The sequence below is a fragment of the Erpetoichthys calabaricus genome, chromosome 6 (assembly GCF_900747795.2).
Source record: "Erpetoichthys calabaricus chromosome 6, fErpCal1.3, whole genome shotgun sequence".
Lineage (NCBI taxonomy): Eukaryota > Metazoa > Chordata > Cladistia > Polypteriformes > Polypteridae > Erpetoichthys > Erpetoichthys calabaricus.
In genome coordinates, this window is record NC_041399.2 from 72,571,457 (window position 1) to 72,596,656 (window position 25,200).

General features: G+C 40.2%; 1 protein-coding gene across 1 annotated transcript in view; it reads left to right on the forward strand.

Annotated features, from left to right (window-relative positions):
- The window catches only part of LOC114653397 (piezo-type mechanosensitive ion channel component 2), a 558,353-nt gene extending 544,208 nt beyond the window's left edge, over positions 1-14,145 (forward strand). The window contains exons 53-54 of the mRNA XM_051928878.1: positions 10,979-11,159; positions 12,671-14,145. Of these exons, the coding sequence (XP_051784838.1) occupies positions 10,979-11,159; positions 12,671-12,923 (434 nt within the window). The 3' untranslated portion in view covers positions 12,924-14,145. The remainder of the gene's footprint in view (positions 1-10,978; positions 11,160-12,670) is intronic.
- The last annotated feature ends 11,055 nt before the right edge of the window (positions 14,146-25,200 follow it).

Genomic DNA, 25,200 nt, shown 5'->3' on the forward strand with positions numbered 1-25,200 from the left:
ATTTTTATTATACAAAACCCAGCTGGGCCCTTCAAGGAAACCCAACTGTAATGTGTTTGGACCTCATTAAGAATTTTAATCCAAATTGGGATATAAAGTAGTGTTTCACTGTGGAAATAATGCCCAAAACAGATGCAAAGACAAATTATAAAATAATCCAACCATGAACTTCAGCCACTAACAACTACAAGCCCTACTCCTCTACCAGATGTTGATTTTTAACATTTCCTTTTAGTAGAAAATAACATAATATCTCAGGTAGTATCAAACAGATATGCATAACATTTTTTGCATCTTTGATTCAGATTATTTTTATTTTTCTTAGAGACTGCATACAGGGTAAATAATTTTAAGAAGGTAATTCAACAATAAAGGCATCTGTACAGAAATACCCATCAATGTTCTTACTCTCTAATAGAGAGAGCTCTAAATTAACACTAAGTGAATCTAATTGCTCCAAAGGAATCATTTACTTGGTGCCAGTACATTTGATTTCCAAGAAAAAGAGGCACATAATTGTTGTTTGTAGTTGGCATAAATTATAAATGATATTCTGAAATAATTACCTTCTTCATATGGTCCCTTTCATATTTAGTCATATTTAGGAAGCTATATAAATATACTCTCCTTTATAAAGGAATAATCAAAAGCAAAGGATGCCCATAATTACTGAGTTGATGAGATGAGTTGTGGGATAAAAAGAGTATGGTGTGGCCACAAGGGGGATGGGTGCCACTGTGCCCCAAACCCAAATCACAATCCTGCCCAAACACACTGCTTGCTCAAATAAAGGGTTTTTTTTATTGAGCCCCAACACCATCCATCCATCCATCATCCAACCCGCTATATCCTAACACAGGGTCACGGGGGTCTGCTGGAGCCAATCCCAGCCAACACAGGGCACAAGGCAGGAACCAATCCCGGGCAGGGTGCCAACCCATCGCAGGAGCCCCAACACCTTCTTCACAATTACCAACACAAAATAACACAATCACAGTACTCCTCCCTTCCTCCAGTTGAGTTTTGCCCGCTGTCTCCTGACTCTGACTTAACCAAAATGAGGCAATAGGTTTTCCTTTAAGTTTGACCCGGGAATTGTTCCCAGTCTGTTGTCCCAGTAATCTGGAGCACTTCTGGCTCGTGCAGAAACCAGGGCAGTCCTCCCCTGGTAGCACCCTCAGGTGGTCCCTTAAAGATGTAATGGCAGTTAGAAATCATTATGCAGCCATTCACCTATTTTAAAAATCCACCCAACCAAACTCAGAATGAAAAAGAAGGTTACCCATTTTCAAACTTAACTTTGTCAAATTAATGGTCATGGGGGGCAGGAGTCTTTCACAGCTGCACTGGAATCAACTACAGGCAGAGTGCAAAAGAGAATACATGAAACATAAAGAAATCCTTTAAAATCTACATTTTATGCCAAAAATGGCAAATAATCACTAGAATGGATCTCCCTAAAAATGAATAGGTTGGACAATAAGAACAACTTGTTGAAAACAGTCAGGTTGAAGACAGTTCAACGAAAATTTTTAATATTAATACATGAGTTCAGGAGGCTAATAGCTAAAAAAATTGTTTAGAAGAGCCAACAGATTAAAAATTAAACATTTCAGATAATGTAGAAATGATTGTTAAATAGTTTTAAATATGTACATACTGTATTAATTAAATGGTCAAAAGGGGAAAAGTATGTTAACACTAGAATTACCAGAGCCTACGAGAAAACTCGTAAATCCGTCCATCCATCCATCCATTATCCAACCCGCTATATCCTAACTACAGGGTCACGGGGGTCTGCTGGAGCCAATCTCAGCCAACACAGGACGCAAGGCAGGAGACAAACCCCGGGCAGGGTGCAAGCCCTCGTAAATCCGGCCCACCTTAAATCCGTTTGCACTTCTCCGTCAGCGTCTTTTGTCTTGTAAATGTACCAATTAAGACAAGCAGCAAGCAGCCGGCTATTCCATCCCCCACCGTCGCAGAACGTTCACTAAGTTTTCCCAGCTCATGCCTTGTTTGATTATCTGGGAGTGAGTGAACTGCTGGAGTTTTAGAGTGGAAATAATAGATCGTTATTTGGAACACATGCATTTTCTTTTATGTGTTCCGTTTCTACAGTAATCTGTGTAAACACATTGTTAAAACAGAAACTTTTTCATATTTTAGTAATAAATGTTACAAAATGTAGGCATAAACTATAGAATGTGTGAAGTCTGAAGTCCAAAGATCAAATAAACACTTTCACAAAAGGCTCAAGGACAATAGAACAGCCTCCATGGCGTAGCGGTAAGATTTGCCGACTTGTAATCAAGAGTCCCCGGTTCGATCCTGACTGTCTCCTGTATTTGTTGTTTTCAGTAGTGTTAATATTATACAGTACACACATACATTTGGTTTGCGTCTGTAACAGACCGTGTACATTTATAGTACTGTACTCATAAAAGTTACCTTTTTTTCACTTTTATTGTCTCAGTCACGATCACCATACATACATCACCCTAGGGATCTGACGCTGTTAGTTTTTATTTGAAACTGGGAATAACTGTGGATGTGAGTGGTGTTTTGAGGCAATGGAACTGGACATTCTCTTTCTTTTTTTCTCTTTGCTGCGTCAACATCATGCACCAGAAGGCATGGGCTTATTCAGTGCAGCAGGATCGACGTACATGTACTGTGCAAGGCATGCACGGTTCTTGTAGCACGGAGAAAAAAAGAAAGGGACAAATATGTGGGACATTGGGTATAAAATTAATCAGAAAACATCATCACACTAGTGCAATATTATTTGAAAACGAATGGCATCAGATCGGGTTTGAATATACGCTGGCGCTGTTACAGAAGGCGTGAGCTTATTCAGTGCAGCAGGATCAACGCACATATTTGTCAACATTTTTAGTGTCTCGAGCCACTTTCTTCCATGTAAGTATCTTTGCAACTCACCAAGGAGGTGAAATGAGTGCAGACATTGAGGTGAGGATGGGGGTCCTTCTTGATCATCACTGCAGTGGAGAAGGAGGTTTAATCGAGCACAATTGTCTGCGTGGGAGGAGGGGGATGAGTGTGATCAAGCCATTGCCATCCACTACCATTGTAAACAATAGCAACTCACAATCCAGTGGTTGAGAAACACTGGTATAGAAGGCATCTACAGTATATTGGTGGGTCTTGAGTTCAGTTTTGGGGTACTAATGTTGCTGCAGGTTTTCATTCCACCCAGTTTCCCAAATTAGTGAGTTACTTTTATGTCTAATTGATCTAATTGTTTAATTAGCTGGCATTTTTCTTCAGTTATTTTACATTCAGAAAAGTGCACTAGTATGATACTTACATTTAAAAGACATTCAGGGTTTTCTTTTTTCCCAAAACTTTAAACACTTATCCTTCTTTTATCCTTTTCTTATTGATTCACTTTTTTTCTGCCAAGTTTGCTCCCTTAATTACATCCAGATACTGACTGTTAGTAGTGAGCTGTGCAGACAAAAAACAAATACTGCATGTACCCAAACACAAGGGAAGAGATTAAAAAAAGAAAATGACCAATTACAAAAGTAAATTAAAGCAAAATAACAGTCTTGTTCCGTTAGTGAAATAACAGCCTGAAGTAATTTTGGTTACTCAGTGAAGGGTAAGTAATGAATTTATCTTGCATATAGTTTGACAAAAATCCATAATTACAGTCATGGAAATTACTTTAATTGGTTCATCTGTCCATTGTAATTTTTAAGTAGTTCTTTAATAAGTTTTAATCCTCAAAATGCTGTCCCACAATACAGTCATTTAAACAGAGCATATTTTATGTCTATTTACACCCTGTTTAGGCTAACATGTTATAATTACAGAGGACAGCATGTTATACAATTTGATGCTATTAAACACCTGCCAGAAAGAGCAAACAGTAAAATGAAAAAAAGATTAGCAGTACAAACAGTGAGGTAGGAAAAAGGCCAGCATTTGTCCAGGTGTTATGCCTAACAAAATCGAACAACATTTTACGGTCTTTGTTTTATATATTGCCTTTCTATTGTGACAAGGTAACATAAAATTGTGATCCTCACAGTTTAAAGTCCAATGTCTCAGCCAGTAGCCTGCATAGCCTGCAGACGTTATGGGCAGATCCAAGCAAGTGAATGCCTTCCGACGTGGATCTGTCAGTAAAGTGTACTGTTTGGGCACGTTAATTTCTAGGGGTGTGCCATAAAAATAAACTACACTGAACTGAAGTTCCTAAACATTTTGTAACATTAGTAGACCAAAAAAAAAAAACTGCAGTTAATGTTTTGGCCAATTCTGAGAAATATGAGTAACAACAATTTAGCTAATTAGAATAGTTGTACAAAAATATGCATAGAGGTTATATATTTACTTTTGAAAGTAATTAATATTGTAACTTTTTAATTGAATCAATCAGTAAATAGATTATTTTGGACTTTTTGTTATTTCTTATTAAATACTTTAGAAATTAATCACTTAACTGTGATTTTTGTTTTGGTTTTTTTTTGCTTACGTAAAATTCTGTATTTCTGAAAATTGTGTTTTATTCTAGTAATCAACTTCATACAAAATATGTTGATATGTACCATCTGTGAATATACCAATAAACTCGTTCCCTTCAATGAAATCTGTTTAAAGAACTCAGTAGCACAGGGGTGGGCAGATTCAGTCCTGGAGGGCCGCAGTGGCTGCAGGTTTTTGCTCCAACCCACCCAGTTGCTTAATAAGAAGTCCTTATTGCTCAAGTAACACTTCAGCTTCACTTTAGTTGTCTCGCTCGTTAAGATTTTGAACCCTTTTTGCTTATTTTAGTCTTAAACAGCCGTATTCTTGGTTTTTAATTGCTCCTAATTAGCAATAACATGCAAATGACAAAAGAGACCAGCATTTCTCTATTTAGCTTGTTTTCATTTACACCAGTGTGTGTATTTATCGTGCACTATTTGGTTTAATTAAATACTTGGAAGGAAAGTGAAGAGAAAAAAGTGAAGCACTAAGAATTACTCGTCTGTTTTAGACTTCAGATCATTTGGATGATATCCTTAGAAAGGAAAATAAATCTAGGATATGAGAATGACCTGACATGGCAGAGTTAAAGCACTAGTAAGCCATGCAATTAAATAATTGACAAGGATTGGTTTTTAATTAAGCAACTGGGTTGGAACAAAAACCTGCAACCACTGCGGCCCTCCAGGACTGAATCTGCCCACCCCTGCAGTAGCAGATACATTTGGACCTTCTTCCAAAGAATCCCACTTCATCTTGATTTCGGCAAAATTGCAGAAATAATTGTGAGCTTTGCCGAGCTTAGCACAATATACTAACATCAGTGAGGATAGAGAAACTGAACTAGTAGTGTGCGGATTATAATGGGGCAACAATCTGTTAAGCGTGCCAAAGTTCTAGGGGAGTTTCTGCCATCTATGCTGGTCCAATTATGGTGGCCAACAGTGAGACCTGAGCTGAGTCAGAAGTGCTAACCAAAATTAATTATCAGAACAGTAAAATTTCTTGCAGACAGGAAGCATGAATTCAGGAAGGCTTGCCCCCAACAGATCTGAAAGCAGGTACCGAAAATTACAATTTATTGTTTTTGTTTTCCCCTCAACACTTTTGTTCATTCAGCACTGCTGCTACCAAATAAGCATAACACTAAAGCACAGCACTCTGGTTAATACTATTAAAGGGTAGGCTCACATATTACACACAGGTCACATACAAACAGACATTACCTTCAAAATAAAAATATTCCAACACATTTCCAGTTTTCCAGTTAATGACCTCTGTGTTACATTCTCAGAAAATTGGGGTGTAACATTGGCTCCTACAACTCTGTGACATCATACTTGCCTCACAAAGCATTATGGGGCACTGAAAGAAAAAAACTTTGTCTAAGCAACCCACATGACAAATTTCCAGAAAAATATTTGGCAGACAAGGTCTCTTACAAACAAAGGTTATTTGCTGCAAAAAACACTGTCAAATTTTGCCAATCAACGCTACTCTTCACTTGTCAATGAGGGATTTTTTTCCTTTTTTCCAAATTCTGCCTAAGTGATGGCTACCCTGGTGCTGTTCATAATTATTATATGAAACTGAGAAGTTCTGCAAATGATTACATTTTTACTTTAGTTTTTGTCAGCTTCTTGTTGATCAGCATTGTACTGATCCATATTTTAGTAAAGAATGCTAATATTGTTCTGCACCTTTCACATTTCATGTGTATATTTAATTAGTATTGTCCTAACTCTTGTAGTCAATAAAATGAATTGGTTTAATTTAGCATTGTGCTTTATTTTGCTTATAGAGCAGGAGCTCCTCATTTAGTTGAATGCCATTTTGTTCATTTATATTACACATATGATGACTACAGTCACCAGCCTGTCAATTCAGCCATTGTTTGGCCAAAATTGCTTAGTCTAGTGTCATAAGCACGACAAAGAGCCACACAAAAAACATTTGGGGCAGCCACCCGTATATTGTTCCTGGCTGCAATGGATAATTGTAAGGTACTGATTTGTACAGGTTCGAGTCCACAACTGAACTGATTTGCTGGCACAAAGATGGCAGCTTTAAGAAAGCGGAGGAAGTAATGTATCACTGGGTCTGGAACTGGAAGTGACATCATCACTGGAGCTTGAATTGAAAAGTGACGTCATTGGGGCCAGGCAGAATTTCCCGTAATTGTTCTGCACAGAAGGGAGAGAAAGAGTCAGTGCAATGCGCCACCCCCTGGTCTGGCATGGAATTACACTCATTCAGACCCTTTAGCTGCCTCCCATGTGCACGTGTGTGACACTAGCTTAGGGTTGCATGGGCCTGAGTCTGTTCCTATAGCTTCAGGCACAATACTATGACTAATCCTGAATGGGAGACACATCCTTTACAATTAAAACTCATTGTTATTCAGCCTAACTTGCACGTCTTCAGGATGTGGGAGAAAAGCAAGAGAAAATCCGGCAAGCAGAATGGGAGAAGGTTCAAACTCCAGAAAGACGGTGATCCAATCCAGTTTTCTGGAGTTGTGAGGCAGTAGAGCTAACCTACTACCTGTACCAAAAAAATATCAACTGTCTCCTGCCTCAAGATAATCATTCCCTGGCACTCACACCTGTCATCATGAAGCTCTTCAAGAGGCCGGTTATGAGGCACATTTAGACTGTTCTTCCAATCTTACATAACTCCCTGCTTGATGTATGGTATCATGTGCTCAATTACTGTGCTATAGTTATTTAGTTACTGTTTCTGCCAATTAAGTGAAAAATAAACACGTCTTAAAGCCAATAATAAAATCTTTAAATATTATTATGTCATTCCCATGTAAATAAGTGAATACTGAGATAGTTCAGGACATTTTCATTAACACAGATTATTTGCAGCTCTGTTTGTAACAGCACACTTCTCAACTCGGCTGTGTGACATTTGCTGCTGTGGCACTGCATCGGTGTATGGAGAAGACATTAGCTGGCTAGTAACACTTATGAATGACTACAAATTAATGGACAAGACACAGTCAGTCACATACTCCAGATGTCTAGTTATTTCTGCTTCTTTTAGATTTGTCCCACCTTTAAGGCTACCTTTATGAATAATATGTATTATTATTATTATTAAATAATACTTGGCAACTTAAAATTATTATTATTTAAGAATTCCTGTTAAACAGCCTTTGTTCTGACGTTTTCAAGCTGCCTCACATAACTGATTAGACATCGCTATTACTTAATGTCTGTTTGAAAAAAAACCATCTTATTTACTAACCAGAGCTGAAACACTAAATGAAAACTGAGTTGAGAAAAATGGATGAGAGTCAAAGCTGGGATGTCAGATATTAAACTTTCCACAAGTACTTGCTCAGTGGTTCAATCTGTATCTCCGAGAAAATAGCTGACAAGCACTGCAATGTAATTTATTAAGTGTGGTTCCTTCAATGGACTGAATGGACTTCAGTGAACTGGTTCCTTCAAAACAGCTTTCAATGTAGTTAGAAAAAAAAAGAATTTTAAAAGTTTTCAAACAAAGAGATCAAATTCAAATTAATGCATCATATTAATGTTTGAAAATCCATCCATCCATCCATTTTCCAACCCGCTGAATCCGAACACAGGGTCACGGGGGTCTGCTGGAGCCAATCCCAGCCAACACAGGGCACAAGGCAGGAACCAATCCCGGGCAGGGTGCCAACCCACCGCAGGACACACACAAACACACCCACACACCAAGCACACACTAGGGCCAATTTAGAATCGCCAATCCACCTAACCTGCATGTCTTTGGACTGTGGGAGGAAACCGGAGCGGCCGGAGGAAACCCACGCAGACACGGGGAGAACATTCAAACTCCACGCAGGGAGGACCCGGGAAGTGAACCTGGGTCTCCCAACTGCGAGGCAGCAGTGCTACCCACTGCACCACCGTGCCGCCCATGTTTGAAAATGTAACCTTTAAAATATAAAAATGGCCATAAATAAAAAAAGAAATATTCGGAGGGCAGAGAAATTTTAAACAGACAAGACATTAGTGCCTAATGATTCTGAACTGGATAAACTGTTTATGAAATGGATGGGTGTTTTGACTCACAACTGTAGCCACATAAAATACAATCAGAAGATGAATGCAAAACCTCTGTTCATTTACTGGAGTGTGTATGATGCAGTATTTAAAAGCAATTCATTTGGCCATCATTTTATTCCCTCATTCAAATGTGTGACACTGCAAGTTAAAACGACTGCAACTGATAGCTGATTGGTCACATCATTGCACTGTCAAAGCAAGCATGAATGGGGTATTTTATTTATAAACTAGATTCATAAACAGATAAAACTGCTTATAATAAAAGTTTTTTTCTACCTTGAAAACACAGTGGGATTTCCCTCTTTATTAAGCTAAACCATATGGGATTTTAAAATACAGTATACTGTATGTGCAATTCCTGCACGGAATTCAGACCCTGCAGTTACGTATGAATTCAGATAAGAACATTAGAACAATCTAGACGAGGACAGGCCATTCAGCCCAACAAAGCTCATCAGTCCTATCCACTCAATTCTTCTAAAAAACGTCCAAGTGTCTATGGTTCTCTGTGTAAAGAAAAACTTCCTAATGTTTGTGCAGAATTTACCCTTAACAAGTTTTCTGCTGTGTCCCTGTGTTCTTGATGAACTCATTTTAAAATAACAGTCTTGATTCACTGTACTAATTCCCTTCAGAATTTTAAACACCTGTGGTGGGTTGGCACCCTGCCCAGGATTGGTTCCTACCTTGTGCCCTGTGTTGGCTGGGATTGGCTCCAGCAGACCCCCGTGACCCTGTGTTCAGATTCAGCGGGTTGGAAAATGGATGGATGGATGGATTTTAAACACTTCAATTTGATCACCTCTTAAACTTCTTTTGCTTAAACTGAAAAGGCTCAGCTAATCCTTCTTCATAATTCATCCCCTGTAACCGTGATATGAGCCCAATTTGCTCTTCTCTGGACCTTTTTCTAGTGCCGCTATGTCCTTTTTATAGCCTGGAGACCAAAACTGCCCACAGTACTCCAGATGAGGCCTCACCAGTTTGTTATAAAGCTTGGGTATAACCCCCTTGGACTTGAACTCCACACATCAGGGCACTATATAACCTAACATTCTATTAGCCTTCATAATGGCTACTGAACACTGTTTGGAAGTTAATAGCTTAGAGTCCACTGTGACTCCTAAATCCTTCTCATAAGGTGGACTCTCGATTTTCAGACCTCCCATTGTGTATTCAGACCTAACATTTTTACTTCCTATGTGTAATACTTTACATTTTCTGACATTAAATTAATCTTTCCAGGCCTGTATGCCGTCCAAGTCCTTCTGTAATGATATAACGGATTTCAGATTATCTGCTAATCCACCTAATTTGATATCATCTGCATATTTAACCAGCTTGTTACTTATATTCCTATTCACACCATTTATATATATTAAAATATGTGGGGGTTGATTTGTTTTGAAGCTTTTTATTATTATTTTTTTTTTTTTTGTAGAACGTGAGTTGTTTGTATGGAATGTTAATTTGATTTTAATAAAATTAGTAAAATAAAAAAAATAGCAGCGGCACTAGCACTAACCCCTGTGGAACACCACTCTTAACATCAGCCAATTCTGATGAGGTTCCTCGCACCATCAAAAAAGATCAAAAGAGGGAGAAACATAACTCACTAATTACTTCAATTAAAAAAAAATTTTTTAATGAGTTACTCACAGTTCAATTTTTATAATGATGCGTGGAAAAAATGTTTAATTTCAATTTGGAATTTTTACTTTTAATTTGAAAAAAAAAACAAACAACATAACTCATATCAAACATTGCAAATATCAGGTACCCATTCATATGCTCACAATGTCCTAAACACATTTAAAAATATATATTATTACATTTTGCCATTTCTAGAGAACCCCCATGTGAACAACAAGGAAGATTGTTAAAATGACATCAAGCATTTGAATTGAAGATACGTTTGATTCAGTCAGGAGTGCTAGACAGTAACAGCTCATCCATTGGCTCCTATGGCGTCCGAGGCAGTGTCCTTCCAAGAGGAATAAGAGAAGATCCTCACACTTGTCTTAGCAGAAGTGCTTCTTAAGGTGTGACTGCAATTCAAATTGCAGCTGCTTCTCTCTGTCTCTCTGCCGTTGCTTGTGCCTGCCACTCCTGACTTGAGGACCACTGGTATTTATTACAGATGGATCTCCACTTGCCTAGCAGCGTCGTAGGTATGATCAACTTGGGACGACTGCATGGCATAGGCTCTCTTAGTCTTACGTAAAAATGACTTTCACGTTTTGATTGAGCATTGCATTTTTCATACCCTTCATACTGAAGTATAAACGCTCTAAACGTTGAGATTTTATGTACACATATTTGTATCATTTCAGACCTATGTAATGCTAGTGCATCCTCAATGTATTATACTGACTTAAGAATTTCATTTTTACATTTGTTTATTCCCTTAGATGGTAACTACAGTACGATCAGTTTGAGTCTTAAGAGAAGCACAAATTCAACAGGGCAGCATCAGGAGTGGTGGGTTGTTAATCAAACACAGAAAGCTTACAGCTCAAAGGCTGGACTGGAAATGTACGTCTTTAGTGATAAAGTCAGTCCACCAAGTTTAGGATTTCTTGCTGGATATGGGTAAGTTGATCTATTTCTCACAGTTCTGTTTCATAATGTAGAATATTTTCTAACATTTCTTTTGCTTTTACAACAAACATTGGGTGGTTGATGTACAAACTCGTAACAAGCAAGTGTCACCATAGGAGAACAGATAGATAAGAAGACAAGGTTAGAAACAGACAGCGCCGTGCTATTTTCAGACAGTGCCATCCAGCAAGTACAATACTAGGAATTCATTTTTGATATATTATTTGATCAAATAGATAAACATCATAAAGATTTCTAGAAAAGTAATTCAAACCTATGTAAAACCAGAAAATGTGTGATTTTTGCCATATCCATGGTACATTGTAATTGTCTCCTTGATATTCACCATTCTTATTTGTGCAGTCATGTTATTACGCCCTCAGGCCTCACAGAAGCAGTTCAAGTCCTCAGAGACTCACACAGAATTGAGTAGGAGAGGTCACAGTAACCCCGTGGTGCATACAAAGAGACTAGAGAGAGACCCGTTCACAGAAGGCCATGGAGATGAGGGCATGAACAGGAGGGCTGACTTTACAATTACTGATGAAGAAGTCCATCTCTATACACTATGAAGGCCTGTAAGGACTCTCTGGCTTACATGGATGGGCCAACCCTATACTTGCAAATTGCTGACCTTGGTGTTCTCCATTTATCAGATCAACAGCAACACTGGATGCAAAGCAGTAAACAATCTAGTACAGTGTTCAAGTCCACCATTGGGCATATTAACCGACACAACACTTCGTTAGAATTGAAAATCAAGCTAACGTGGACATCTTTGAGATGTGGGTGGATACTGGAATAAGCTGCAAAAAACATTTAGACACATGGAAAACATGCAAGCCCTGCACAGTGATCAGATTGGCATTCGGTCCCCATCTCCAACAGCTGCAAGGCACCAGCAGTTACTACTAAGTCACCATGTTGAAATAGTGACTCTGCTGTTTGAAGAGTCAGAAATGTTGTTCCATAATAATTAGGATGAAATACAGTAGCTGTTCATTTCCAGTGCCGATCCTGACTGGGCCCTGTCCAGGCTGCCCTATTATACCCAGTGCTCCAGCTCCCAAAGAACTTGTAGGGAATTAAAATAAATTAAGAAAATGAAAAATGGAAGGGACGTCTTGATGGCCCATCAAAGTTGACGGATTTACTTTTAGTAAAATACAAAATTATATTTGATTAAATAGAAACCACAAGCTAGCTTAACACCTCATATCAGACCACAAGTCAAAGAGCGTGCCATCATCTGTTTGCTAAACAGGGATCGGGCAGGAAGCTAAGCAATAGTGGTGACCTGCTGAAGAAGAACTGAAGTCCAATGCTCCATGTTAGCAGAGATCCGTAGAAAGCGCACTCACCCATTAATATAAAATTCCAGTTAGTTTTGTGGTCATCTTAGCAACGGTTTAGCAAGTAGACTGAAAACTGTTGAGAAATACTGTGCTCATGAAATTGACAAGAGTATAAATTTCATCTGTATCTCTTTTAAATTGTTACAGAATCATGGGACTATATGCTTCTGTGGTGCTAGTGATTGGAAAATTTGTGCGTGAATTCTTCAGTGGAATCTCCCACTCCATCATGTTTGAAGAGCTGCCCAACGTGGACCGAATCCTCAAATTGTGCACAGACATCTTCTTAGTACGAGAAACTGGGGAACTGGAGCTGGAAGAAGATCTTTATGCCAAGCTGATCTTCCTGTACCGATCTCCTGAGACTATGATCAAGTGGACAAGGGAGAAGACTAACTGAAGCCCATCTTTGGGTGTTTTATTTCCAGACATACAAATTAAAGCACAATACTCTTAGAAGAAAAGAGTTGCCTGGAAACACAATGGAGGTGATCGTTTCCCCCAGTGGAGAACAAAGAAGGCTACATTTTGAAAATCCCCACTGCCTTTACAAGTTAGCCCAATAAGCTGAAGATCTTCATTGTTTGTTTGTTTTTTTATTCAAAAAGATTTGAGATGCCAATCGTTGAATTTGGTCACGGCTTGCTCATCGCTGGGTTGCGGTTGGGACTTTTTATCACGATGCCTTTGTATTCTGTAGCTCTTCTTTAATCACCTACCATTTGGACAGAGGACCTTCTGATACCATAAGGAGGCTGACTGATACAATACTACACATGGGTTGTGCAATACGCTGTTAAAAATGGCTAGCTGGAGATGGAAACATGGAAGGATATGACGCACTACACAAAAATCTGAGGAAGTGCAAGCCATTTTTTTAGTCCTTGACAAGTGATGGTTCTGCAGGAAACTCAAGTCCATACCGCAAGGTTTCACGTGAATGTGGAGGAAAAAATTGATGACAATCTTTTATGCCTTATTTTATTTGTATCGTCAAATTTAGACGTATGTAGAACATCAAGGACAACTTTCTCAGGAAAAACGAAGCAACATCTCATACAGGGTGTAACGGCACCTTGACTATTGCCATCGTTAGGGTATCATGTCTGTTTGATTTTGTTTGTTTAATATAAAATAACATCACATGGAACAAAACAACCAACATTTTGCCTGGAAAGGCAAATAAAATGTTGACGCTAAACTTTTATGTGAACAGTTTTCATCAGGAATCCCATTGTGCATTTTTATTGGCATTGGGGTGAGGAGAAAGACTGCTGAATATTTCTACTAAAATGAAAAGTGTTTACATGTCAAAAGGAAAAAACGACGAGCTAAAAGGTAACTTGGAGGAGTAAATGTTTTAATTTGAATTAGACTGGAGAAGAGGCAGTCCGAACTATGCATTAGAACATTGTAGCATGATTAGTAAGGTTACAATTGCTGTTTAATTTTTCATTCCATGTACATACATTTTTGAAGAAACAAACAAGAAAAAAATCAAAAAAATAAAAATAAAACAATGTGACTGGGTACCTATATATAAAAAGGAAAAAATACGGTGTAATTGTGGTTTAGTAATGGCCTGAAAATAAAGCACATGTTGCAAAGACTTTTGAACAGCACATTAATATCCAGTTTTTTCATGAACAGAGGGTTACGTGATTTGTAACATTTTGATTTGTTTTTACTGCGTTTGGTTGAGATTGTTATGTGTTGGCCACTTTGTCACATGCTGATTGTATTTTTTCCAAAAGGTAGTAAGTATCTTGAGCGTATGCTTTCTGAGTCTTACCTCCTAAACTCAGTTTTATTTAAACATTTATTTATTCCTAATCCAATCCTGCTTTAATACAATCTGGTGACATCAGCATGAAGGCAGTCCATCTGAGGCCATGCTCACACACTTCAGAGTATTTCTACTGTATGGTGGGTGTTACTGTAACAGTGTGTGCCACACAATTTGGGAATGCCAGGCAACCTAACAGGAACATAAGAATGTAAGAAATCTAACAAATGCCAGGAGACCATTCAGCTGATAGCCACGCTGTCCCAACACCTCACCCTGATCCTTCTTAAAGGTCGCTGAAGTTTCTGTTTCAACTTCATGTCTCAGTAGTTGGCTTCAGATCTCAAAACGCTTTACATAAAGAAGTGCTTCCTGGTTCCAGTCTTAAATGCACTTGAGTGCCTGATTCACCATTAATCTAAAAGAATTCTGCTGGATCTACTTCGTTAATGCCTTTGAGGGTTTTGAAGACTTGGCTTAGGTCCCCGTCATCGAGACTAAACAGGCGTAACTCTCCGAGTGTGTCACAGTGGGCCATGTCCTTAAGTCCTGGGATGCACTTGGTAGCTCATTCCTGCCCAGCTTCAAGTGCTGCCGTGTCCAGAACTGTACACACAAGATACAATACATAGTCACTAGTGCGTCATATGGCCTAAGCATAACGTTCCTCGATTTATATTCAAGTTTTTATGATATAGTCTAACATTTTATATGATTCTGCATATTGCTCAGGCAATAAAACATGTCAATATAAGCCTCTAAATCATTTTCAGAGGTTGCTTCCTTTAGGACACTATCTCCTATCTACACTTTTCTACATTAAACTGCAAGTTTGGAAGCTTGTCCAGATCTTTTTGAATTGTTGTTGCCTCCACCTCAGTGTCTACCATTCCTCCAATTTTAGTGTCATCTGTTTATTAACTACACCAAAATGTCATTACTATAAATCAGAAAAAGTAACGTCCCCAGGACAGACCGCTGAGGGGCTCCACTGATGACCTCACTTCACGTGGTCCATTCTCCTGTTATCTGTACTCTTGGTCTCTTGTCAGTTAACCACCCAGAGATCTCGTTTTGTAGATGACCTCTGATGTCCACAGTTCAAGTTTCAGAAGTGACCTTCAGTGTGGGACCGTGTCAAAGGCTTTATGAAAGTCAACGTAGATTACATTGTATGGTTTGTTTCTGTGAACTACTCCAGTTGCCTGTTCAAAAGATTAGTTCTTCTCATAAACCCATGCTGGCTGTTATTTAGCAAGTTATTTTAATATTGGTAATCAATTTATTGGCAAAGTATACTGACATACAAGGAATTATTTATTTTTTTGATGACTCTCCAAGTATAGTTACATGATAGACACACACCCGAGATAAATACAAAACAAAGAATGGAAACATACAGTATGTATACAATATGCAAGGCACTGCAAGAAATGCCTGTGGTGGGTTGGCACCCTGCCCGGGATTGGTTCCTGCCTTGTGCCCTGTGTTGGCTGGGATTGGCTCCGGCAGACCCCCGTGACCCTGTGTTTGGATTCAGCGGGTTGGAAAATGGATGGATGGATGGATGGATGCAAGAAATGCTGCACTAAAAAGTGAATTTGGCATTTGCTTCATGTAAGAAGGTCCAAACTGTGCAAGCAGAGCAGATTTAAGCGTATGTGACCATGATGGCCTGTGAAAGAGAACTGTTTTTATATCTGCTTGTTTTGCCATAATTTCGTTTATAATGCCTGGCTGGGAGGTTGGGCCTTGGATTGGGGGGTTCAATGATGATTTTCTTTGCCCTCGTCATGACTCTGGATTGTATAGGTTCTGCAAGATGGGAAGACTGGTGCCGGTGACCTTTTCAGCAGACCTGACTATTTGCTGTTGTCTGTTCTTGACAGGTTTAGTTGCTGATCCAAACCATGTTCTGATGAATGAGTGAGAAAAGATGCAATGTCTGCTGCGTAACACTGAACCAGCGGCTCCTGTGGTTGACTGAACTCCCTCAGCTGGCACAGGAAGTACTTTGATTCCTTCATAAAAAAGGCTCAACAGCCAATGTTGGTCTTCCATGTGTAGTTCCGTGTAATTTTAGATCCCATTAATGCGAAGGTTTCCACAATTCACCCATTAATAAAAAGTATGGAGAGGGAGGAAGTGTTTGGGTTTCGGTTTGGTACCCTCCTGCAGTCCACTGTTTTCAGTAGGCTTAGCTCCAGCTTGTTCTGACCACACCAAAGGGCCAAGTGCTCAGTCTCCCGTCTGTGTGGACCCATCACCATTTCTGATGAGGCCAGTGATGGTTGTGTCTTCTGCATATTTGAGAAGTTTGACAGAGTGGTCCTTGGAGGTGCATTCATCACACTTCAGTGAGGGGCACCAAGTGTGGATTGTCTGGGAGCTACTAATGAGTTCACCTCACAAGTTCACCTGCTGTTTCTTGTCAGGAAACTGGTAATCCACAGAGAGCTGGGGGCAGGGACAGAGGGCTGGGTAAGTTCAGAGTGGAAGTGCTGTGGACGATTGTGTTAAGACGCAGATCTGAGGTCCACAAACAGAATCCTTGTGTATGTCCATGGGTTGTCGAGATGTTTAAGGATGTAGTGAAGACCCCTATTGACTGCCTCATCCACTGGCCCAACAGGAGAGCTGTGATGTCCTTCAGGTGAGCTACCACCAGTCTCTCTTCATGACGACAAAAGTCAGAGCCATAGGCCTGTAATTACTCCGTCCTGTTATGCCGATTTCTCTGGGGCCTGGTATGATTGTGAAGAATAAGGGAACTTCACGCAGCACTAATGATTGACTGACAGTCTGTGTAAAGATGGCGGCCAGCTGATCAGCACAGATCATCAAGCAGAAGGGGGAGACGGCACAGCTTCTTCAAAGATGTTTAGTGGAGGTTGAACGGCAATTGTTAACACATTTCAGTTTAAAATTGAAAAAAGTTATAAATACATTCATAATTTAAAATGAGCAAATACAGGGTTCAAAAAATAAGCAGTTCCTCTTTCCAAGTCAGCAGATGCGCTCACACTGATACAGTTCACACTTTATTGCGTTCTGCGCTCCTTCCTACACGTACTTCTCAGTGCAGTTGATGTTGTGGTTGTGTTGCTTTTTACTTGACGGCTTCTTCCTTTTGATACAGAATTCACTGCGCTGAAAATATCAGTTCTGTTTGCTGGAGGAGATCCATTAAAGATGCTGGCATGTTAAGACAACGTTCACAGTCGCCAGTCCACAGCCCCTGTGAGCAGAACGTGAACGTATAATGAGGTAATGGGGCTTTACCTTAGTGTTACATCTTGGAGAGCTGCAGAGATCGCCATTAACAAACGTTGGTGTGAAAAGCAGACACAGACATACGAGTATCTCAGACTCCACTAAGAGATTCCTCACGGTGTTCTACACGGCTCAAGTCTCATCAGGGTCTCCGGTGGAGAGTGCGGAAGGAAACTTTAACACACACGAGTAGATGCAGAATCTCCATGATGAATGGGTTTGCTTCAGCAGGTCTCATCCTGGTGACCTCCTAGTAGATTTGAGGCAGAATAAGTTTGTTTGGGAGTCAGTGTAGAAGTACAAAATGAAACACTGGATCATGAGGGGAAGATTTTTAATTTTTACTATTTAGTAGACGTGTGGTCATATCGTTCTCAGCTTGCAGACATCTGGTGGTTCTTTGCTATATAAATGTAATGAATTATTATTATTATTTTTCACTATCGGGAACCTTATAACTTGCTTCCATTACATTTTTGCAAAGGTTCCTACCCCCCAGTGAAGGTTTCAGTCAAAACTACAACCATATCTGACTATGGCATCATTGGTTTCAAGTCTGAGCACATCTCAAACACAAGAAGAGAACAGAACATGGCACTTTCAGAACAGAAATCATGAATAATCTGTTGTCATCTTACTTGAAGTATTTGATACAATTGAAAATGAGACTTAAGGTTACAGTTCAGGTCCCCAATACAAAAGGCCTGTAAAAACTGCTTCTCACAAAAAGCACACGTCTGCATTTTGATTTTTTCGATGATCGTCCTAACAGGATAAAACACAGTCTTGTGTCATACGTATGATGGGCACAGAAAATCGATCCCCCGTCAACACTGCAGCTTTGAAGAAAGTAAATGAATGGCTGCAACAGATTCTTAGACCTTGACACATACTGAAACGTGGGGTCAGCTGGTGACTTTCTCTGTATTCACAACACAGATAGAAGAGCTAATGCCCCGGATAAGCTCTCTCCCCCCAGACCTTCCATTGTTGAGGCATCTCAGCCATCCATCATTATATATATATATATAAAAATTACATGTATAAAAAATACACACGCGCACACACACACACACTGTATATGTCTGTGTAAACGTAACATACTTTCACAAAAAGAAGCCAGGGTTGCAGATCACAGGGACACACTGATCACTAATCGTTCTTCACTTGTACTAAACTTGTGTTCAAACATAAATGAGGCCACGTCCGCTGCTCTGCTCTGCCCGACTAAGAGAATCAAACCTCTGCAGTTTTGAGCAAAGGCTGAGTGGCGTCCTACTGCAGGACTAAAAAACTCCTGAACTGAACCAGCAGAATTCTTTCAGACAAATGGCACATCAAGTAATCGGCAGTGCCAGTGAAATGGAAGGGATGTGCGCCCAGAAGGAATACAGGAAGAACTTCATGACATGATGAGTTGTGAGTATCTGGAGTAAATACTTAAAAGCCCAAAAAATGAAACAGTTTAAAAAGCATCTGGCTGAAATATTAGGTCAGTTTTGCTATTAGCTAACCAAACAAACTCAATCAGCTGAGTGGTCTTCTCTCGCTTGTCAAACGTACAGCATGGTCCTAAACAATATAAAAATACAGGAACACCTCCGTTAACAAAGGTACTGTAAATGTGTTCTGCTACATGGCATAAAATGTGTATTAGTTTCAACAAATACAGTATAGACTTATGTTTCATGACATACTGGCCAGACTGTATGTACTTTCTACAAATATTAAATATCCAAGCACTCACATAATAACTTTGCTATCTACAGTATGGATGATATTAACGACAGAAGGCGGCTATTCAATGGAGGGAGTTTGCACAATGACTACCACGGCATTCTAGCAGAGAAAACTCCTAAGGTCAGGTGTGATAGCCATGGCAGCTGATCCCAGCCAGTCAGGGTCGATGATTACGGAAATAAAAAAATGTTGTCAAAGGCCAACAGCACGTACTCCAAGCTTTGCTGAATGTCAGATTTAAGAGTCAACTCTACTGCCTTATAGTCAGAAAACAATAATCTCTCTAAATCCTTCAGCTTCCTTTCAAGTCAGCTGGAACGACGCTACTCATACATCTTCCTTTCACTTTGAAATGATCATTTTGCATTTTTTAAAATCAACTGAACAAAGACAATAAAGCAACCTTAGGATTTGCTGCAATATCTAAAAAGCTGCTCTGGTCCCACACCTTTTTAACTTCCAAGTCTGAGCTCGTGAGGGCTTACCATGCATTTAGACTGTGAAGGCTGGTGCTACTTCTCCTGATCCAGCGACTGTCGAACTCCTAAGATGGTAGGAGCAGCAAATCAAACTGCAAGAAGCCCAGAAAACACACTTCTCATCTTCGAAGACCATGAGGACCACGATGCTAGCATTCAAACCCGTGTTCACCTAAGTGGTGCTACTCTGAGCCCAGGCTGGCTGTGCAGGTGATCAGTGCCGTTATCATAGCCGAGCTCAGTCTGCGAAATGCGTGAGTGATGTGAACAAAATTATACATCATGATATTTACACAATTTCAGACGGTAATGGTATATGTTGCATGTCAGACTTAAAAATCTACAAAAGTCTAAAATAAAGTCCTTTTGACAAATTATATCAAAACGATTACTGGAGTTTTGTTTTTGTTTTCTAAACTTAAAATTAAACAGCATATATTTTTATTATATTTGACAAGTCATTAAACTAATTACACAACTCAAACGGAGAACAAATTTACCAAATTATGAAACCTATCTGGCAGCTGCGCAAAACTCTTTTAAACACCCTGTGCAGCCTCACGTGTATTGTTTTCACACATCTTGGCACACGGAGTCCACTGCCAGCATCAAAGTGTGCCAAGGGGTTGAGAGCAGCAGAGCTGTTAGTATACTGTATGAAGTACACATGAGCTTGTACAGTTTGGATATTCAGAGCCCAGGACACATCAGGCTGATGCTGGAGGTGTACTTTGTAGTCCAAGGTGTGTGAAAACACTGCCAGCTATAAACATTCGACTTTACTTGTGTGTGGCTCTGCCCTAAAACCATTTGTGTGATTCTACACATGTGCCAGCTTTTTGTTAAGCTGTACCCAAATCATATTTTATTTCCTTCTAAAAGGCACCTCACTCATGGCCAAGTACCACGCTGCATTAGTCTTTACAAACAAAGCCCACGGATTATTCCCTGCCTTCTATTCTCATCTCCATAGTTATACCATGGTGTTGTGCTGTGCAAAATCTACAAATTTTGTATATATTTTCATTATATTTTGTTCAAGCCAAACAAGATGAACTTAAATACAGGACACCTGCATGAGCCGTTTAATATCAAAGCATTCCGTTTTCCTGAATTGCACCAGAGTCAATCACAGGGACAGCAGGACGTCAGGAGATGCCTCAAGCTGTGCTGATGATTTTATCACACGTGAAGGACTAAATTGGTTTACAGCTTGGGAAAGGAAGGCTCTTAAATCATCAAAAACTTTATTTTTTGGGAATGGACTACTCTAACAGATTAAAGAGTTTGAGCAAATTCATCCATCATATTGAAAGCCAGCCAATCGGAGTATGTAATAATCATGCATTGCGAAACACCCATGGACATTTTATAATACATATGCCTTGTCTGAAGAGCAATGTCTGAGAAGAAGAGAATAGAACGACGTAAGAAGGGGGTGAGAGCGATGTCAGGAGACTATATCCAGACTTTGCTATCCACAGTTTCTTTTATGCTTTTCTCTACTGGTATTGTTGTTCTTTAATAAATAATATATTGTTTTTACCTTTCTATACTTTGTCTTCATATCTAGAGTGATTGAGGTAATAAGGTCATTTTTAAGGAGCACCTGGAGCAGTAAGAATTGCCATGTGATCCAAACTGCGAGGTTTATCGAGCTGCAGACAAAGAGCTCTGTCCAATAATGAACAGTGCGCTAAAGTAACACATTCACTGGTCAGTAAAGGGCCTATAGCCAGGGATGTTGAGCCTTTGTATGTCTGAATATATTCTTGGAGACCAAAAGTAATATTTAGGTTTGAGATATGTCCAAGACATCGCAAGTTGTTCGTGCCTATGATTAGTAAGTCTCTTGGAGTACTAGGGAAAGCGGACTGTGCAGGAGTTATTCATACGGTACTTGTGTGGGTTAAAGTGCTAGGGACTAACGTGCATGTGTATACATCTGTCATAAGGTAATTTTGTGGTTAGGATCGATGTTTACGTGTATATCTACAGTATGTATCTGTGTGTTAATCTTGAAGTGCAACCATAGACTAACCCGGTGATGAACACACCACCACTCTGCAGAGTATTTTGTTTGTTTAGCTTCTTACATATTTAAAATATTTAGAGTTGAAGGTTCATTTATAAATACTATTGTATTCTGATGTGGTGGTAGTTTTATGGGTTTCTTTCTCCCGCACTTTCTTCAAGTCTGCCTTACGCCTGGAGCTAGTGTTCTTTTGTGGCACGTTGGCATTTCTTTTTTATGGGGGGTAGGGGAGGGTGTGTGTGTTTGTTGAGATTTTTGTAATTAGTAACTGTTATTGGAGTTTTACTGGGTTTGAGATGCACAAACCAGTGTGTTTCTTTGTGCTGGTCCCAAACCCAGATAAATGGGGAGGGTTATGTTAGGAAAGGCATCCGGTGTAAAATTTTGCCAAATCAATATGCGGACAAAAATACAAATTTCCATACAGGATCAGTCGAGCCCCGGGTTACCAACAACCACCACCAGTACTGTTAGCCAACATGGTGCTGGCGGAAATTGGGCTACTGTTGGCTGAAGAAGAAGAAGGAGAAGAAGAGGGGGGAAGACGTGTCCAGAGGCAGGAGAGGAGGAAGGTAAAGAGAGTGGAACTGAGGGTAGGAACTTTGAATATTGGCAGTATGACTGGTAAGGGGAGAGAGTTAGCAGATATGATGGAGAGAAGGAAGGTTGATATATTGTGCGTGCAAGAGACTAAATGGAAGGGGAGTAAGGCTAGGTGGATCAGAGGTGGATTCAAATTGTTTTATCATGGTGTGGATAGGAGGAGAAATGGGGTAGGAGTTATTCTGAAGGAACAGTATGTCAAGAGTGCTTTGGAGTTGAAAAGAGTGTCAGGCAGAGTAATGATTATGAAGCTGGAAATTGGAGGTGTGATGATGAATGTTGTTTGTGCATATGCACCGCAAGTTGGGTGTGCAATGGATGAGAAAGAAGATTTCTGGAGTGAGTTGGATGAAGTGATGAACAGTGTATCCAAAGAACAAAAAGTGGTGATTGGAGCGGATTTCAATGGGCATGTTGGTGAAGGGAACAGAGGAGATGAGGAGGTGATGGGTAGGTATGGTGTCAAGGAGAGGAATGAAGAAGGTCAGAGGATACTGGATTTTGCCAAAAGGATGGACATGGCTGTGGTGAATATGTATTTTAAGAAGAGGGAGGAACATAGGGTTACATACAAGAGTGGAGGAAGATGCACACAGGTAGATTACATCCTTTGCAGAAGAGTTAATCTGAAGGAGATTGAAGACTACAAAGTGGTGGAAGGGGAAACTATAGTTAAGCAGCATAGGATGGTGGTCTGTAAGATGGCGTTGGAGATCAAGAAGAGGAAGAGAGTGAGGGCAGAGCCAAGGATCAAATGGTGGAAGTTGAAAAAGTAAGACTGCAAGGTTGAGTTTAGGGAGGAGGTGAGACAGGCACTGGGTGGCAGTGAAGAGTTACCAGGCAGCTGGGAAACTACAGCAGATGTAGTAAGGATGACTGCAAGAAGGGTGGTTGGCATGACATCTGGACAGAGGAAGGAGGAAAAGGAAACCTGGTGGTGGAATGAGGAAATACAAGAGAGTATACAGAGGAAGAGGATGGCAAAGAAGAAGTGGGATAGTCCGAGAGATGCAGAAAGTAGACAAGAGTACAAGGAGATAAGGCGCAAGGTGAGGAGAGAGGTGGCGAAGGCTAAAGAAAAGGCGTATGATGAGCTGTATGACAGGTTGGACACTAAGAAGGGAGAAAAGGACCTATACCGATTGGCTAGACAGAGGGACCGAGCTGGGAAAGATGTGCAGCAGGTTAGGGTGATAAAGCATAAAAATGGAAATGTACTCACAAGTGAGGAGAGTGTGTTGAGCAAATGGAAAGAGTACTTTGAGAGGCTGATGAATGAAGACAGCGAGAGAGAGAAGAGGTTAGATGATGTGGAGATAGTGAATCAGGAAGTGCAACGGATTAGCAAGGAGGAAGTAAGAACAGTTATGAAAAGGATGAAAAATGGAAAGGCCGTTGGTCCAGATGACATACCTGTGGAATCATGGAGGTGTTTAGAAGAGATGGCAGTGGCGTTTTTAACCAGATTGTTTAATGGAATCTTGGAAAGTGAAAGAATGACTGATGAGTGGAAAAGAAGTGTACTGGTGCCGATATTTAAGAATAAGGGGGGATGTGCAGAACTGCAGTAACTACAGGGGAATAAAATTAATGAGCCACAGCATGAAGTTATGGGAAAGAGTAGTGGAAGCTAGGTTAAGAAGTGAGGTGATGATTAGTGAGCAGCAGTATGGTTTCATGCCAAGAAAGAGCACTACAGATGCAATGTTTGCTCTGAGGATGTTGATGGAGAAGTTTAGAGAAGGCCAGAAGGAGCTGCATTGCGTCTTTGTGGACCTGGAGAACACATATGACAGGGTGCCTGGAGAGGAGCTGTGGTATTGTATGAGGAAGTAGGGAGTGGCAGAGAAGTACGTAAGAGTGAAGTGTGACAGTGGTGAGGTCTTCGGCAGGAGTGACTGATGCATTCAAGGTGGAGGTGGGATTACATCAGGGATCGTCTCTGAGCCCTTTCCTATTTGTAATGGTGATGGACAGGTTGACAGACGAAATCAGACAGGAGTCCCCGTGGACTATGATGTTTGCTGATGACATTGTGATCTGAAGCGATATGCTATAGAGAGGAGAGGAATGAATGGTCAATAGGAACAAGACACAATACATGTGTGTAAATGAGAGGGAAGTCAGTGGAATGGTGAGGATGCAAGGAGTAGAGTTGGCGAAGGTGGATGAGTTTAAATACTTGGGATCAACAGTACAGAGGAAAGGGGATTGTGGAAGAGAGGTGAAAGAGTGCAGGCAGGGTGGAGTGGGTCGAGAAGAGTGTCAGGAGTGATTTGTGACATACAGGTATCAGCAAGAGTGAAAGGGAAGGTCTACAGGACGGTAGTGAGACCAGGTATGTTATATGGGTTGGAGATGGTGGCACTGATCAGAAAGCAGGAGACAGAGCTGGAGGTAGCAGAGTTAAAGATGCTAAGATTTGCACTGGGTGTGACGAGGATGGATAGGATTAGAAATGAGTACATTAGAGGGTCAGCTCAAGGTGGACAGTTGGGAGACAAAGCCAGAGAGGCGAGATTGTGTTGGTTTGGACGTGCAGAGAAGAGATGCTGGGTATATTGGGAGAAGGATGCTAAGGATAGAGCTGCCAGGCAAGAGGAAAAGAGGAAGGCCAAAGAGAAGGTTTATGGATGTGGTGAGAGAGGACACACAGGTGATGGGTGTAACAGAACAAGATGCAGAGGACAGTAAGATATGGAAGAAGATGATCTGCTGTGGTAACCCCTAACGGGAGGAGCCGAAAGAAGAAGAGGACTGG